This window comes from Lissotriton vulgaris, chromosome 5 (genome assembly GCF_964263255.1).
Source record: "Lissotriton vulgaris chromosome 5, aLisVul1.2, whole genome shotgun sequence".
In the NCBI taxonomy this organism is placed as follows: Eukaryota; Metazoa; Chordata; class Amphibia; order Caudata; family Salamandridae; genus Lissotriton; species Lissotriton vulgaris.
In genome coordinates this window covers 298696620-298713962 of record NC_141693.1, presented here as the reverse complement: position 1 = coordinate 298713962, position 17343 = coordinate 298696620, and the positions used below count along the sequence as shown (strand labels likewise).

Below are 17343 nucleotides of genomic sequence, written 5' to 3'. Positions count from 1 at the left end.
AGTATTTTCAATATTATATACAAAGAAGCCATAGTTTTATGTATGCATGTAGTATATTTATCTTATCCAAATAACAACCTTTGACAAAGCCTATAGTCCTGGCTCGCTGGCTTGTTGTAGGAGGTGTAATGTTACTTGTTGTATTATATAAGTGGAGGCAATAACAGAACCAGCAAAATACCAGCTGGGCGGCACATTTTGCCGAGCACATAATTTTAGCATAAATGTTTTAAGCCACGCCCTTAATTATATTTGACATGCTTATTTGAGAACACATCCCCCTGTTTTTTTAATCTCACTTAAAGCCCTGGACACCCCTCTTTCTAGTCATATTCCTGTTCTTTTATATTTGTGATTGCTTCCCTCACTCGAGGTTTGTGCATCTGGACACTTTCTTCAAGCACGCATTATGGTTTAGGTGCACTTTATCATTTTAAATACTGTATGTTCCATTCCTTATGACCACTGAGTGTGTTTTGGAATGCATATGAATTTTCCTCTAACTGATGATGGTTTTGTTGGCTCTGTACAATATGTTTGGTCCTGATTGTATTCTTTGTAATTTGTATTGTCTGGATCATTTTTAATGTTATTGCATTGTTTCAATCGGATGAATTATTTAGTTTTTATTGCTTTTAATTTATTATATTTTTAATGGTTTTTATAAACTGGATAAAGCTAATTGAATTGATTAGTACAACAGTAAGATTTGCTGTTTGCTATAGCGCCTTCCAAAATGTTCTTTGGGGCACAAACACCACATGTACAGGAGCATTTTAAGTGTAGAGATTTTAAATCAGTGTTGTGGGCCCAATACTTAATTTGTAAAAAAAAATTTAAAAAAAAAGTGCCAGGGCTCTAGGAGGCTTGCACCACACATTGCCCCTGTCATGCGGCCAATGATAGTAACAATACAACTAAACACCTACAAGTGAGACAATTCAGACTATTCCAGGGACCCAAAGCTGTAAGAATGGCTTAGGCAGCAAGTAAGAGTAATTTTTAATGTATATTAATTTAATAATTGACTTGTTATGGTCATCTCTAAATTAGCCAGACAATGCCATTTTGCACAAGCGCCAGTGTTAAGAATTAAGTGCTGGTGCATGGCACCCAAAACCACCAGCTCAAATTAAGCACTGTGTGGGCCCTAGGTGCTCTAAAATGAATAGTTTTCTCAACATTTCTACTAGTGTACATTTCCTTGGACTCAACTGGATGAGGCTTTCTGCAGAGTTATGCCTCCCTCCATTGGGTTTTAAAAAGCTGTGCCTTCCTCCCAGAGCACATGCCGTGGGTTGCCTGTGACTGATTCCAGTGCCCTGCTTTTTCAATTCCTGAAAGGAAACAGACTCCCCACCTTTCTAGCCCACAGTTGGTCTATTGCTCTGGAAACCCAACCCTCCCCTCTCTCCATGGTCACATTATTGCATGAGCAGTTTTGAAATCCAGCTGATCCTTCCCTGTGTCTTAATTTTCATCTACCCTTCCCCACTCTGCAACCCATATTTTTTTATCTCGAGCCTGTTCATTGCTCGACTCCTGTCTTTCAGTACTTGCCAAGCCATATTCTGAAATCAGTAGGTTTGGCGACCATGTGACCAATTCTTTCCTGCCCCCCACAAGTGTCCCCATGCCTCATTTTGAATCACAAGCCTTGATGCTTTGGAAAAATATTATGTTTGAGGCATGTGGGCTGCTGAATTCATATCTTAGCATAGATTGCCGCCTAGTGTTGGGTCCGGACGTTTGCACCTTGTTGTCTTGGAAGAGTCTTCAAAGTATCACGAGATAGGTGACTCCTCCCCTGGACTACAGTGCGCATGGGCATCTTCTCCATCTTCAGATTGTTTTTCTCCGCCATTGGGTTTGGATGCACTTCGACAACTCCAACTTCGAGACTGAAGTTTTCCAACTTTCCAAGGCCAAGAACTTCACACTTTCAACGGTATTGTTTCCGCTCGGTACCCCTCGACTCGACAACTCTTTCCATCTATATCTGGTAGTCGACACGGGCCGTTGGGCCTTTTTCGACGCCACATGAGCCTCCTGCTGATGGAAAGGACCCCGTTCAAAAGATGTCCACAATGTCGATCCAAGTTTCCACATAGCGATATGCATACGGTATGCAACAGGTGTCCAGCTTGTGCTCAGTTCCGGTCGAAGAAAACCATCCTGAACCGAAGAGCTGCTCGACAAGAGATGCAGCGACAGGCACCTGAACCGGAAAACATTTTCGACGACGAACATGAACTCCCAAAGGCAGCGGACTCCGACCCAAAGCTCGTCACAGTCGAAGACCAGTCGGACTCCGATGACGACATCCCACCGGGGCAAACCGTGAGTACCAAAGCCCCTACCCTCCCTCCACCTCCAGACAAGGCTCCGGTCAAAGCATCGCCCAAAAGCATTAGCTGCGACCAAAACACCACTTCAGAAGCCCCGCCTTCCGGCCCGGCTCCGAAAACCATACCCAAGCCTTCCGGTACCCCGGGATCGAGCAAAACACTTCCTAAGAAAGCCGTCTATTCTAAAAAGGCCGCAGAGCCGAGACAGGGCGCCGACACTAAAAAGTCGTTGACCCGAAAAAGGTAATCGCCCCGAAAAAGGGAATCGACCCAAAGAAAGTCGTCGATCCGAAGACTGCCGCTGAGCTGAAGGCCGTAGAGTCAAAAAATGTAGTCGAACCGTAAAAGATCTTTGAGCCGAAAAAACTCATTGAGCCGAAAAAGGCAGTCGACCCAAAAAAGACCGTCGAACCGAAGAAGGTCGTCGAGTCAAACAAGGCAGTCTAGCCGAAAAGAGCCGTCGAGCCGACAAAGGACGTTGAGCCGAAAAAAGCTCAACAGAAAAATAAAAATAAACAAGCGACCAATCCAAAACCATCGGCGCCAAAGCCACGGGCAGAAGAAGAACTTTTTCATCCTGATCCAGTTAACCCAGAACAAAATAGACTATATAGACCCTGATACAGTACACATATCAGTTTATAATAAAAACAAGAGAAGACTGGACATTGAAGCTCCTTCTCCTGTACCTCCTAAGAAAAAGGACTTTGGGACATCCCCTTCAAGACCTTTCACACCTCCTCCTTTCACTCCTGACATGCCTTATGTTCCATATTCTCCTACACCACCACATTATGATGAGGGAGAAGACATGTGTGTAGATCCTCAACAGGATTTTATAGACTCTGATAATCAAGGAAACCAAGATCACACATGGGACGATCAGAATAACCCTGATGACCCATATGATACACAACCCATAACCGATCCCTCGACATACCCCACAAAGCCATCTCCTACTGACGACACTGTCGCTTTTAACCAGCTACTTGACAGAGCAGCTCGGTATCATAGTGTAGAAATGCACACTGACCCTGTAGAGGAGGATTTCCTATTTAACACCTTCCCAACATCAGAGAAGAGTGTAGGTATAAGCCCTATGCTGAAGGGAGTACTAAAGCATGCACCAGACATCTTTAAAGACCCAGCCAGGGCGCGTGTCCTCAATCCTAGAATTAAAAAGAAATATAAACCAGCCTCTACAGACCCCTCTTACATCAAGTCTCAGCTACCACTAGACTCCCTAGTTGTATCTAATGCCAGGAAAAGTGCAAATTCGCAAACAGGTGATGCCCCCCCTCCTGACAAGGAATCAAACATTTTAGAAGCCTCAGGGAAAAGAGAGGGTTCTCAGGCAGTAAATACCTGGATAATTGCAAATAGACAAGCTCTCCTGGCACGCTATGATAGAGCATACTATGATGTATTATAACACCTACCAGAACCCTTTAAGGCAAAAGCAAATGAACTAATACAGGAAGGGAAATTCATCACTAACGTATCTATAAAATGCTCCCTTGATGCAGCTGATATAGCCGCTAGGTCTGTCAACACTAGTGTGTTGCTACGCCGACATGCCTGGCTCCGCATCTCGGGTTTTAAAAATGAGTTCCAATCTACTATACTCAATCAACCCATTAACCAGGATTTCTTGTTTGGCCCTGCTGTTGATACCATCTTAGAAAAGATGAAAAAAGATACTGACACCGCTAAGTCCATGGGTACACTTTAATTCCAACAGTCCAGGAGCTCCTTTCGTCGCTCCTCTTTTCGAGGCTCAGGCAGAGGCAACACATCCCAAACCTCTTCATCATTTAAAAGTACCACACAAGGCACCTTTAGTAGAGGTTCCAATAGAGGGGGCTATAGAGGAAACAATAACAAGGGCAGAGGACGCGGTGGTAAAAACACCAGAGCCTACACCGCCAACAAACAGTGCCTTGTTCACACTCCCTCCAGACCACTTAACACCAGTCGGAGGCAGAATAACACAATTCCTACCAGTCTGGAACGCCATTACCACAGACAGGTGGGTGAGACAAATTATCCAGTATGGTTATTGCCTGACAAATTATCCAGTATGGTTATTGCCTGGAACTCACTTCTACTCCAACCAACATACCGCCCAAACACCGTCCAATGTCCAAAAAACACATCACGCTGTTACAGCAAGAGGTGCTATCTATGCTGGAAAAGGGTACCATAGAGCCAGTCCCATTCCAACATCAAGGGAGGACAGGAGTATACTCTCTATACTTCCTCATTCCCAAAAAAGACTGGTCCCTCAGACCAATATTGGACCTCAGACCTCTGAACCAATACATACTCTCAGAGCATTTCCATATGATCACTGTACAACAGGTACTCCCACTATTCCAGTAAGGCGACTTCCTTGCTACACTAGACCTTAAAGATGCTTTGCTTACTTTCACATCCCTATACATCCAGCTCACAGGAAATACCTCAGGTTCACAATAGAAGGTCGCCACTATCAATTCAAAGTTCTCCCCTCGGGGTAACTACAGCACCAAGGGTTTTTATAAAATTCCTAGCAGTAGTAGCAGCACACCTCAGAAGGCAACACATCCATGTGTTCCCCTACCTAGACGATTGGCTCATAAAAGCCTACTCATACTCACAGTGTGCAAGCCATATGTCTCAAACAATCCAGCTACTGCACAGTCTAGGATTTTCCATAAACTACCCAAAATCACATCTGCAACCCTCCCACATACAACAATATCTGGGAGCAACAATAGATACTCCAGTGGCGAAGGCATATCCAAACCCAGCCAGTATAGCCAACATATAGTCTCTCATTCAAAGATTTCAAATCCAACACTCCCTGCCACCTCGAGTGTTCATGCAGCTTATAGGCATGATGGCCTCCTGCATATTCATTGTCCCTCATACTCGGCTTCACATGCGTCCCTTACAGGAATGCCTAGCACGGCAGTGGAACCAAGCTCAAGGGCAACTAAAAGACCTAGTGTTGGTAGACAGTCGCACTTACAACTCTTTGCAGTGGTGGAACCCACAAAACCTTTCCAAGGGGCGACTGTTCCAAGAGCCAGTTCCACAAGTAGTATTAACAGCGGACGCATCACTGACAGGTTGGGGAGCCCATCTCCTTCAATATACAGTCCAAGGCCTCAGGACAGTCAAGCAAAAGACACTATAAACCACTTAGAGTTACTAGCAGTATTTCTAGCAATGAAAGCCTTTCAGAAATACTTGTGCAACAAGGCTGTCTTAATCCGGACGGACAACATGACAGCCATGTACTACATCCAAAAACAGGGAGGGACGCACTCTCTGCAGCTATCTCACCTAGCACAGAGCATATGGAAATGGGCGATCCCCAAAAACATTTTTCTCCTGGCAGAACACCTCCCAGGAATAGACAATCAGATAGCAGATCTACTTAGCCGAAGCAGCCAACAGAATGGGAGATTCACCCTCAAGTTCTCCAACCATTCTTCCAAAAGTGGGGACATCCAGAAATAGATCTGTTTGCCACAAACGAAAACTCAAAATGCGCGTCCTTTGCCGCCAGGTTCCAACACCAGTTGTCACAAGGCAATGCAATATGGATGAACTGGTCAGGCAGATTTGCGTACGCTTTTCCACCAACCCCTCTGATTCCATTAGTGACACGCAAACTAAGGCAACAGTCACTCACAATGATCCTGGTTGCTCCCGCATGGGCAAGACAGCCATGGTACACAACGCTCCTAGAACTCTCAGTAGTTCCTCACCAAAGGCTGCGCCTTTCACCACAATTGCTAAATCAGAACCATGGAGAAATCAGGCACCCAGATCCCAATCAGATGTACCTAGCCATCTGGCTCCTGAGGTCTTAGAGTTCGGATATCTTAACTTGCCTCCAGACTGCAGACTGCATGAACATTATCAAAGAAGCAAGGCGCCCCACTACCAGAGCATGCTACGCAGCTAAAAGGAAAAGATTTGTAATTTATTGTGATAATAGCCAAATCAATCCATTAGATGCCTCCATACAAAACATAATCTGTTACCTGCTACATCTTCAAAGATGTAATCTAGCATACTCATCCATAAGGCTACACCTGGCTGCTATAGCAGCATATCTTCAAAACAGACAACATGTGTCCCTGTTCAGAATACCACCTATCAAAGCTTTTATGGAAGGACTTAAAAGAAGTATCCCTCCAAAACATCCACCTTCGCCAGTCTGGAACTTGAACGTAGTAGTACTTACCAGACTCATGGGACCACCCTTCGAACCACTTCATTCACGTGAACTACAATTCTTAACATGGAAGGTGGCATTTTTAATTGCCATTACCTCCCTCAGGCGAGTGAGTGAGTGAGCTACAGGCACTAACCATTCAGGACCCTACAAGCTGCTGTAGGCCAGGCTGTCCTTAAGACTCTTTTTCAGACCACTGCAGCTGGTACAGGCGACCACCGCTAGAGGAGGAACTGCTATACAGTCTATGCTAAGATATGAATTCAGCAGCCCACATGCCTCGAACGGAAAATGCTACTTACCAGTATGCATCTGCTCTTGGCATGTAGGGCTGGTGACATTCATATCGCCCACCCTCCTCCACGGTGCCTGTCACAGTTGCAGGGTTATCTCTTCTACATACATTTACATGGTCATCTCTTACTTTCCTATACTCCATCTTTGCCACAATGGCGAAAAACAATCTGAAGATAGAGAAGATGCCCATGCGCACTGTAGTATAGCGGAGGAGTCACCTATCTCGTGATACTTCGAAGACTCTTCCAAGACAACCAGGTTCAAAACATCCGGACCCAACTATAGGCCACGATCTATGCTAAGATATGAATGTCAGCAGCCCTACATGCCAAGAACAGATGCATACTGGTAAGTAGCATTTTCCTTTCTCCCAATTTCCCTAGGCAACAAGTTTTCTTCAGTTGTCCGGATCCCCCACCCTTCCTACCAGATATGTGTTCCTTCCACTCGCTAAACTCGCACATCACAACGCAATGCCATCCCACAAAACACTCTTTGCCATCGCACATGTACTAACTAGGTTCTAGGTTTAACACCCAGCAACCCAAGGCACATGGTTCTCCCATGTCTGTCCTCCTATCCTAGACCTTAAATCCCCCCTCTGCACAGTGTCAGGCATGCCAGACGTTTTTCCCCTCACCCAGGTCAACAAAAAAGTCTTGACAGTTTCTCAATTACTGTCCTCCTAGTTGCAGTTCCATGTTTTGGGTGGCGATGTGCATTGTCCTATGTCTAGCGCTTAACTGCAAATGTGTTCACTAAAAAGATGCGTACAATACCCTGAGTAACATTAACAGCGAATACATAAATATAAGTGTCCATAATACTGTGTGGGAAATATATGAACAATTTGCACCGGGTTTTTGTCTCAAGCGTGACACAACTAGTGGGAAAGTGTTGTTTTGGAATTTACTTTCCAATGCTAATCCTGTTTTCTTTTGGAAAACAGGCCTACTTTGGGACAGTAGGTAGTACATTGTCATTGTTATGCAGCTAGCCTTTGGTTTTGTTTTGATGCAAATCCCTATCAAAAAATATTAATAGTCACAAACTTGCACTAAAAATTCATGCCTCCTCAAGGCAGGTGTAAAGTTTCCAACATTGTTTGTGTGCTGCACTGTTTAGCACGCATACCCAGTTAGAAAAGTGTTAAGCTATGTCAAGCAGAGTATTTTGCACTGCAAGGGGATCCTTCCAGTACAAAAGCTATGCTTGACTTAATTTACGCACCTTTGAATCACGGTGCAGTGGTGTGGGCATTGGCATGAGGCAGTCTAAAATACACCAGCTCAGGGGGATAGACAAACTACACAATATATTAGTACATATGGTGTTGTTCTGCTCTTTCACCTTTAGCACAGCAACACTGGTTGCATGAAAACTTGAGTAAATATGGTTTTCAGCATCAAACGGTAGTTGCGTTGACAATAAAACTGTATATACAGTTCACAAAAAAATAGAAATAAAGTTTAATAGCGCCAGTCTAAACCCCACCCTGCTACTTCTTTGCGGTCTTTCCATTTTCTCTGCCTAATGTGTACAATGAGACGTACGCAGTAGGACCCGCCAAACGGATGGCTGCAAGAGAGATGTCCTGGATAGCAAAAGAAGAGTGTGCGGATAGACTGGGGGCAGCGAAGGAAGATCTGGAAACACACGATGAGCAGAAATGCACGGTGCAGAGGTGGTTGGGGGTGGGAAAGGTAATGGCGGAAACATTTAAAGTAGGATGGTGCCCACCGTAAAGAACAGGGTCAATCTCGAAATTATTATTATTTTGAGTTTTATACAGCCCCAGCTAGACCCAACGGTATCAGAGCGCTTTACATGTTATGTGATAACGTTTGTAAGAGGTACATGAGGGGATTCATAAGTCATAGTTGAACAATACAGCATTAAGTGGTTATGAAGTCACCCATATCTAATAAATATATTTCCAGGAAAAAATGTTCAAATCCGCTCAGCATTGCATCATGCAGAATAGCAAATCAACCCAACTTCGTCCAGGTAGGTTAAGACACTGGAAAGGTCTCACAATGAATATATTTATTTAAGAAATAGGCCAAAGGGTGGGTGTAATAAAGTATTGTGTGGGATTAAAAAGACAGGCTTATAGTCATTTGGGAATCAGATCTATGAAATAGTCCAATATTTAAGATTCCTGTCTGCCAGAGTACCAAGGGGCAATATTTCTGCAAAATAGAAAATAATAAATATGCCTATGAAAAAAACCAATCTTGTGCATGTTCACAAAATAAATGCAATGCAGGCAAATGCTTAAATGCCTGTTAAAAATTTCATGCTCCGAGAAAGAACAGTAGTTTAAATTTCTGTCCCAGGACATAAAGCCCATCACTGTTTCTGCGACATTTAGAAGTTGATCACATTTTTCTTTGCTACTAATAATATGAAGATAAAAATGCCAGCCTTCCAGAAGTGCTGCTCTAGTGTGTCAGAGGGCTTCTGAAAAGGACAACTGCTCAGGAGAGCCCACTGATGCTGAGAAAGGTCAGTGCTAATCATTGCACCAACTGACTTTCCACTCTGCCAGGGGGCAGCTCTGGGTGCCAGGGTGCTTTGACTGAAAAGTAGGTCTCAGAAATTCTAGTTATCCATTAGGGTGCAGCTCCTGCTACATTGCCAGGGTGCACCATGCGCCAGCGGTAGCACCACACCTTGCCTTGTTACTGCCTGCGTTGCACGCTTGCCATGCCAAATCCCACATTGTCCTGCTACCTAAAGCACCTCGTTGTTTTGAGAAACCCAACTATCCCCCTATATAATGAAACCTTTGGCATTGTGTTGGTGCACACAGGACCATTGGTAGTCGTGCGAGAAACCACTTTTCCAAGATATGTAATGACCATCTTCATACCTGAATCCACTCTGTAAAGAAATTACCAGCACCACGGTCATCACAAAAAGTCAAAGAAAGCACCCTATAATGTGACGCACCATTTAAACACTGCCATTGTTTGTCAACTCTTCTGGTAACTACAAAACATCATGTCATTGTACACGTTTTGTTACTGTATTGTGTCGCCATTTTGTTGCTTTACCGACCTAGGGAATTTTGTACACCAGGGGTTCTTAATATTTTTTATTTTTATTTCTGTGGACCCCCGGTGAGTCTCTACTGGAAGCCAGGGTTCCTTTACTCAAGCAATTTCTCATATTTGAACCTCAAAACCATACTAAGAAATACAGAAACAAGTGTACGAGAAGCAAACGCAAAAATCTAAAAATATTTTGTTTACTTCACAAACAATATATATAAAAGTCAGTACTTAAAATTCTAACACGGAAGTTGGAGCTTTTAAAAATGTGGCTTTATTTAAAAAAAAAATCAATGTGATATACTGGACTCCAGCACATCACTTTGTCTTTTTTGCACCTAATGTATGCCCGCTTTTGGTCTACACATGCTTCAATTGTGGCCGTCTATCGTCCATACTATATCCTGTTTGCTCTTCTTGCACTGCTCCTACGAATCCACTTAAGAATTCAAATTTCATTTATAACCTTTAATGTCGAACTCCTATACTTTACAAAACGTTTTTAATAAGTTACATTTTTATATTTTGTTTTTTTTTTAAAGTATATATACATTATTAACCTGGTAATATTTCATTTTCAAAACGGTTGTGAACCCTCGGTGTAGGAACCCCTGGGGGTCATTGGGCCACACGTTAAGAACCATAGATGCAGACATCTGTAACTACACACACCTCTATACATTTTAAGTGTTCTCACTGAATGCACACTGTTACAATTTACACACTTGTCTCACTGTACCAATCCCAGGCTCCATAAAGTCCACGAAGCCCCGCCTTCCCTCTCTCTCTTTTATGCAATCTGCCGCATAATTGCCTCTTTTTATCTCCAGATGCAGGGATGATAGACAGAGAGGAGGATCCAGGAAACAGACCCCAGCACATTGCGCAGGAGCCAATGGTAAGGGGCACTGTACTTCCTTTATTTTTAGTTGCACCAACTACAGCTTGCGTGGGGGATGAGCTTCAGATTTTTCAATGATCATTCTCGGTTATGTTAAAACACATTATACAACAAGCAGGGAGCATGAGATGGACTTAAGGGGCAATGGAAACGTTGAGGAATGCGGATTGTTAGGAGTGCTAAGAGAAAAAAACACAAGATTTTGTAAAAAAAAACATTTTTGAGGACTCACAAAACAGAGTGTGTGTGTACATTTTTGTCTGTGTGGATTTAATAATTCCTGGTGAAATCTGACTGACATTCACATACCTGCCTTAAAGCTCCTGTACCCAACGATTTAGCATAAAATACACACACACACACACACACACACACACACCCCTGATGCTGCACCCTTGCTTGCGCTGATACTTCCCTTCTTTCCTCGAGGTCATAGTTTGAAGTAAACTCTTTGGCAAAGTCAGGAAGGTCTTGAAATCTATTTTTGTCTTTAACACCATCATTGCAACCAGTTGCCAAATGCTTTTTTCTGGGCCAAGTAACGTGTGTCTTTTTGTATAAAGGCCCTTTCTGGACTTGCTCATTCAAAGGAAGAAGTAATGTTTCCCTCCATTTCCTCTAACTTGTCCAAGGTGTGGCCTGCTTTGAAATGACCTGATGGCGTCACCCAAACAGGGTGAATCAAGTTGCCTGGCGCGGTCTTTCTAAGTGTGCAAATCCACACAATTCTGACTCAACTCTCTGATTCGCAGATGCCAGCGAATGTGGCAGCAGATCCGGCGCAGGACCCCAACAACCAGGGGGAGGATGAGTTTGAGGAGGCAGCGCTGGAGAGACCAGCCTTCGACATGAAGGTACCAAAAGAGGAGCAAGCCAAGAACAGCCAGCAAGGCGTAAAAGAACCTCTGAAGAAAGAAAAGGTAACTGGATATATGTTGTTGTTGCCAGAAGGCTTAGATTGGGAACACATGGTCATGGTGGGTCTAATGAGTGAGTTTTAACACCAATTTTTATCAGCTCTACAGCAGTAGCTGATGTTTTACCTTTGCAGTGCTTCTAAGTTCACAACAGCTTTATGTAAATTGCCTGCCCATTGACTTATTAAATACCAAAACGACCTGAATCCTGGTGGAGGTATTTGCCTAATTCCATCCCAGAGAGGATAAATTCGGAGTGTGGTGCCACAAACACATGGAAAATGGAAAATGACAAGTGCCTGGAAAGTCCTAGTTGATGGGCAAAGTATGTTCTAGTTTCAGATAACTTATGTTGGGGTTTCTCACACAGAGTAAGTAAGACCAGTGGAGATACACAGATAGCTGACACATTAGGACTTAAAGTTCATACTTTTGCCACAATCAAAAGACATCAATGGCACAGGCACATTATAGTAAATCAATAGGCTCACTACAGTCGAGGACATTCAGTAAATAAAGCTGCTATACCCAATGGGCATGAGTAGGCCTTCAAAGGTCTAGTGACCCACTCCAGTCTAACGAGTAAATGGCCAGCCTCAATAATTGGCCATTAATAGGCCTGTCAGTCTAGTGTCATGAATGTGCCTTCCACAATCAAATGACCAAAAAAGTTCACCATATTCAAAAGACATAAATAGCTACACCGCAGTCTAGGGAGGTTAGCCGCCTGCAAATGTGATGACAAATACAAGACCCTCAAATGTGACCCACAGATGATCAGGATGTGTGGACCTTAATGAAACTTGGTGGAATGCGTCCTCTTCGGGTCGTGCTCCACATTCAGTTGAATGTGCAATCCGAGGCCCATTTGGTACGGCAAACCCCACCCAGTAATAAAGCATGCTGCCTAGGTAGATGTGGGCCTGTTTATCATAAGAAAGCTTTTAGGGTTTTACATTGAATCATTTTCATCTGGGCATAGTGTACAGAATGTCACACGATTTGTTTAGGTCTCTTCCGGGAGTATGTGTGACAGACCATTACATTACTTTGTTTCCATTGTTTTGATTATGAGCTGTTTCAGAGCCCACAGAATCAGAAAACATTCTTTTATTTTATCTTTCCCCAAAAAATGTTATTCAAATTTTTGCATAAACATAGCAAAACCTTACCTACTAAAAAAGAGAAAATAAGGTCCGACAGTTCCAGCAACCTCTACCAATAGCATTTTAAGATTATAAATCAATTTGGGAAGTATAAGGCGCAGCACAGGGCCAAAGAGTGTAATCCTGGAAACCGAGCTCCGTCGGCTACTGGGTGTCTGGTTGTTTGCTTGACACTCAGTTCATATGCCCATGAAATTGGAGTCCCTTCCACGATTCCCCCTCCATTATCCCCAGACTTTGAGGTTTACGTGTGCATCCACAGGCTGGATTCACTGCTTCCTCTGCCCTCATACAGCAGTCCAAATTCTAGACCCATTCTTCCCAACTCGGTACCACTGGACTACCCCAAAACCTAATAATATCTCAGAGCGACAATCGGGGCCTCGTTGAAGAATGGTAATGTGTATCTGGACAAGGTCTGCTCACCCCATATCCCCAGAACCACCAGTGCCGGGGTAAGACCGATGTCTTCTACTGCCACCTATGAAACCACGCTCCCCAGTTGTGCCCAGAAGGTTTGCATGCACGGGCTACCCTATATGGTGCCGTATTATGCATTTTCATTGTTCGCACCGGGTGCACCTATTAATAGGTGCGCCCGGTTTAAACAATGAAAGTGTGCCCTATTACGGTGAATGCGCTGCTCCCAGGGCAGCAATGATTCAGAAAAGGGGGTGGTGATGAACAGAGTGTCTGAATTAAGCAGACCACTCTTACCCAGTCCAAAGATCAGGGCTTGATCCATCACCGTTTTTTAGCTCACTGCACCATCCCAGCTCAGAACTTGGCTATATGCAAATTAGTCTGACCCTGGCCCAGAGCATCATGGGAACAGGGCAGACCAAACTACCAAGCCAATTCTTATACTGGGAAGGAAACAAGCTTCCGGGGACCGGTTTCTGGCATTTCAGCTGTCTTCGGCCCGGCTTGCTTGAATCCTGATGGTGCAATGAGCAAGGGACTCACATCTGAGTATACCCTTCCACGCTTATGGTGGACAAAAATGATTCAGAAAAGGGGGTGGTGATGAACAGAGTGTCTGAATTAAGCAGACCACTCTTACCCAGTCCAAAGATCAGGGCTTGATCCATCACCGTTTTTTAGCTCACTGCACCATCCCAGCTCAGAACTTGGCTATATGCAAATTAGTCTGACCCTGGCCCAGAGCATCATGGGAACAGGGCAGACCAAACTACCAAGCCAATTCTTATACTGGGAAGGAAACAAGCTTCCGGTGCGCCCGGTTTAAACAATGAAAGTGTGCCCTATTACGGTGAATGCGCTGCTCCCAGGGCAGCAGCGAACTCGCGCTGGCCCCAGGGCAGTGCATTCATGTGAAAACACGGAGCAGCTGCGGCACCCTCCTACACTTTTACAGGGGATTAGAAATCCCCTTGCAGGCGGGTGCAGGTGTTGACTACACCCGCCGGCCAAGGGACATCTAGTGGCATCCATAGGACCCCCTCCACCCCTGTAAGGGTTCTCTAAGGCACTCAATGTGCCACCTAAATGGTGGTGCACTGTGAGTGCACCCCCTGATTGCCTTTGCCTCTGCACCTGCGTCTTTAATATGGCGCAGGTGCAGAGGCAAAGGAGGCCCCTCATTTGCATATGACAATCCCCTATTCAACAAGGCCAGCACAACCATTGCGCTCACCGCCGGAAAACTATCAACTGCTCCTTCGAGACAGCCACCTTCCCGGAAAGCTGGAAGCACGCAGAGATAAACGCCCTTCTGAAGAAGCCCAAGGCGGACCCTAAGGACCTCAAGAGCTTCCGGCCCATCTCCCTGCTCCCATTCCCAGCAAAAGTGACAAAGAAGATTGTCAACAAACAGCTAACCTGCTACCTCGAAGACATCAATATCCTGGACCCTTCCCAATCCGGTTTTCGCAGCAACCACAGCACTGAGACCGCCCTCATTGCCGCCACTGACGACATCAGGACCCTGATGGACAAAGGAGAAACAGATGCCCTCATCCTCCTGGAACTATCAGCAGCCTTTGACACAGTCTGCCACTGCACCCTATCAGCACGCCTCCATGACGCCGGTATCCAAGAGAAGGCCCTGGCCTGGACCACATCCTTCCTCTCCGGCCGAACCCAGAGCGTCCACCTCCCACCCCTTCGCTCAAAACCCACAGAGAACATCTGCAGCATTCCACAGGGATCCTCCCTCAGCCCGATGCTGTTCAACATCTACATGGCACCTCTCGCCCACATCGCACGACAACATAACCTCAACATCATCTTGTACGCCGACAACACCCAGCTGATCATATCCCTCACCGAAGACCCCCACACCGCCAAAGCCAACCTCCACAAAGGAATGAGGGCCGTAGCCGACTGGATGAAGGACAGCAGACTGAAGCTGAACTCAGACAAAACGGAGGTCCTCATTCTCGTACCCACCCCATCAGCCTGGGACGACTCCTGGTGGCCCACATCGCTAGGCACGGCCCCGGAACCCACGGACCACGCACGCAACCTGGAAGTCATCCTCAACTCCACCCTCTCCATGACCAGGCAAGTCAACGCCATCTCTGCATCCTGCTTTAACACCCTCCGAATGCTCCGCAGAATCTTTAAATGGATCCCTGCCGACACCAGAAAAACCGTAACCCAGGCCCTCATCTCAAGCAGACTCAACTACGGGAACGCCCTCTACTCAGGAACAACAAACAAGCTCTTGAGACGACTACAACGAATCCAGAACGCTTCGGCTTGACTGATTCTCGACGTCCCCCGCCGCAGCCACATCACACCCCACCTGAGAGGCCTGCACTGGCTCCCCGTCAACAAGAGGATCACCTTCGAACTCCTAATCCACGCACACAAAGCACTACACAACCCTGGACCTATTTACCTCAACAACCGACTCCGCTTCCAAACCCCTGCCTGAAGCCTCCGCTCAGCTAACCTCGCCCTCGCCACAGTCCCTCCCATCCAGAAGTCCACAGCCGGCGGAAGATCCTTCTCCTATCTCGCCGCCAAGACCTGGAACACTCTCCCAACCAGCCTTCAACAGACTCAGGACCTGCTGGCCTTCAGAAGACTTCTCAAGACCTGACTCTTCGATCAGTAGCGCCCACCCCCCACTCAGCGCCATGAGACCCTCACGGGTATGTAGCGCACTTTAGAAATGCATTGATTGATTGATTGAAATGAGAGAATGCCCCCTGAAGCTACTGCTTGCACTTTATGTGCGCCAGTGCTATTGGTATTACTGTAGGATACGCACATGCGTCTGTGCCCCCTTCTGTAATACCAAAGGGCCCCAGGGGCACGCAAAGTGGGTGCAAACACCTGTTGCGCCTCCGGGCCACTTACCTTAATACCGCCCATGGTGTTAATCAATGTACCTGTCAGGCTTCTGTTATTATCAGTCTTCCCCTGTCGAGAAGCCTAATTGTGGTATAATATGCTCAGTGCAGTATCTTAAATTGCACACGAAGGAACCCGCCCTAATGGCCACCTCACATGGATAGAGGCGCGCTTTGTCCCAACCCCTCTCCTCCCCAAATATTCTCCCCACCTATACTTCAGTGTCTCTAGCAGGGGTTTGATGTTTGCAAAGAGTGTTCTGTATGTCTGGGACACTGCATGGGATCTCAACAGGACTGCAAACAACCTATAGTCCAAGGGAGTCTTTTCCACTACCCCCTGATTTTTTTCCCCTATGTCTTGCGAGAGTGTGGTATGATTGTGAATAGAAGACGTATTAGCTATCTGCAAGTTCGTACTGTCTCTGGAGTTCCCTGATAGGGAAAAGCCCATGCGAGCCACACACATCTCCCACTTTTTAGATCCTCAGTATGTCGCATTGTCTCTGTCCCTCCAGGGACTGTATCTCGATCAGTGTGTCAGAGTGCTACACAGGGTCTCCAGCATCACCTTCCCCTCCCAAGTGACATGTTGTTTTCTTTCCGGTGTCTGACTAAGTTTGTCGGAAGAAGGGCCTAGTCGTCCGGCTCATACTATAGAGTTAGCTAACATAGCCCTGGGTGCAGTCTTCTATCTGCAATCTCCGCCCGCTCTTGCTAGGAGGCAAATGTCCACTCATTCCCCACTTGCAGGTTGACTGACCAGAAATAATGCTGTAGGTCAGGAAACTAAAAAGCCTCCTCGGTTGCTAACACTATTGTGGGGATGCCACTGTTTCAAAGCAGTGTTCAGGGCACGGCTGTTCGCGGCACGGCATATACCAACTAATTGAACTAATCCGAGATCTCATACATTGTGTTTGTTACTCATAAATTAACTTTGGGAGCATCGCCTTTTTGTATAGAGCAACTCTGCCCAACAGCGAAACGTGGATGCTCCACTAGTGCTCCAAGTCTCTCCTATATTCCTCCAGAATCTTCCCTAGGTCCCGCCTGTGAAATTCAACCAGGTCGAGTGTCACATAAATGTTCGGGTAGTTGAAT

General features: G+C 45.6%; 1 protein-coding gene across 1 annotated transcript in view; it reads left to right on the top strand.

The window, feature by feature from the left end:
* Positions 1-17343, top strand: part of LOC147710760 (uncharacterized) — a 474425-nt gene that overhangs the window by 398342 nt on the left and 58740 nt on the right. The window contains exons 11-12 of the mRNA XM_086921479.1: positions 10763-10830; positions 11586-11753. Coding sequence (XP_086777605.1) covers positions 10763-10830; positions 11586-11753 — 236 coding nt within the window. The remainder of the gene's footprint in view (positions 1-10762; positions 10831-11585; positions 11754-17343) is intronic.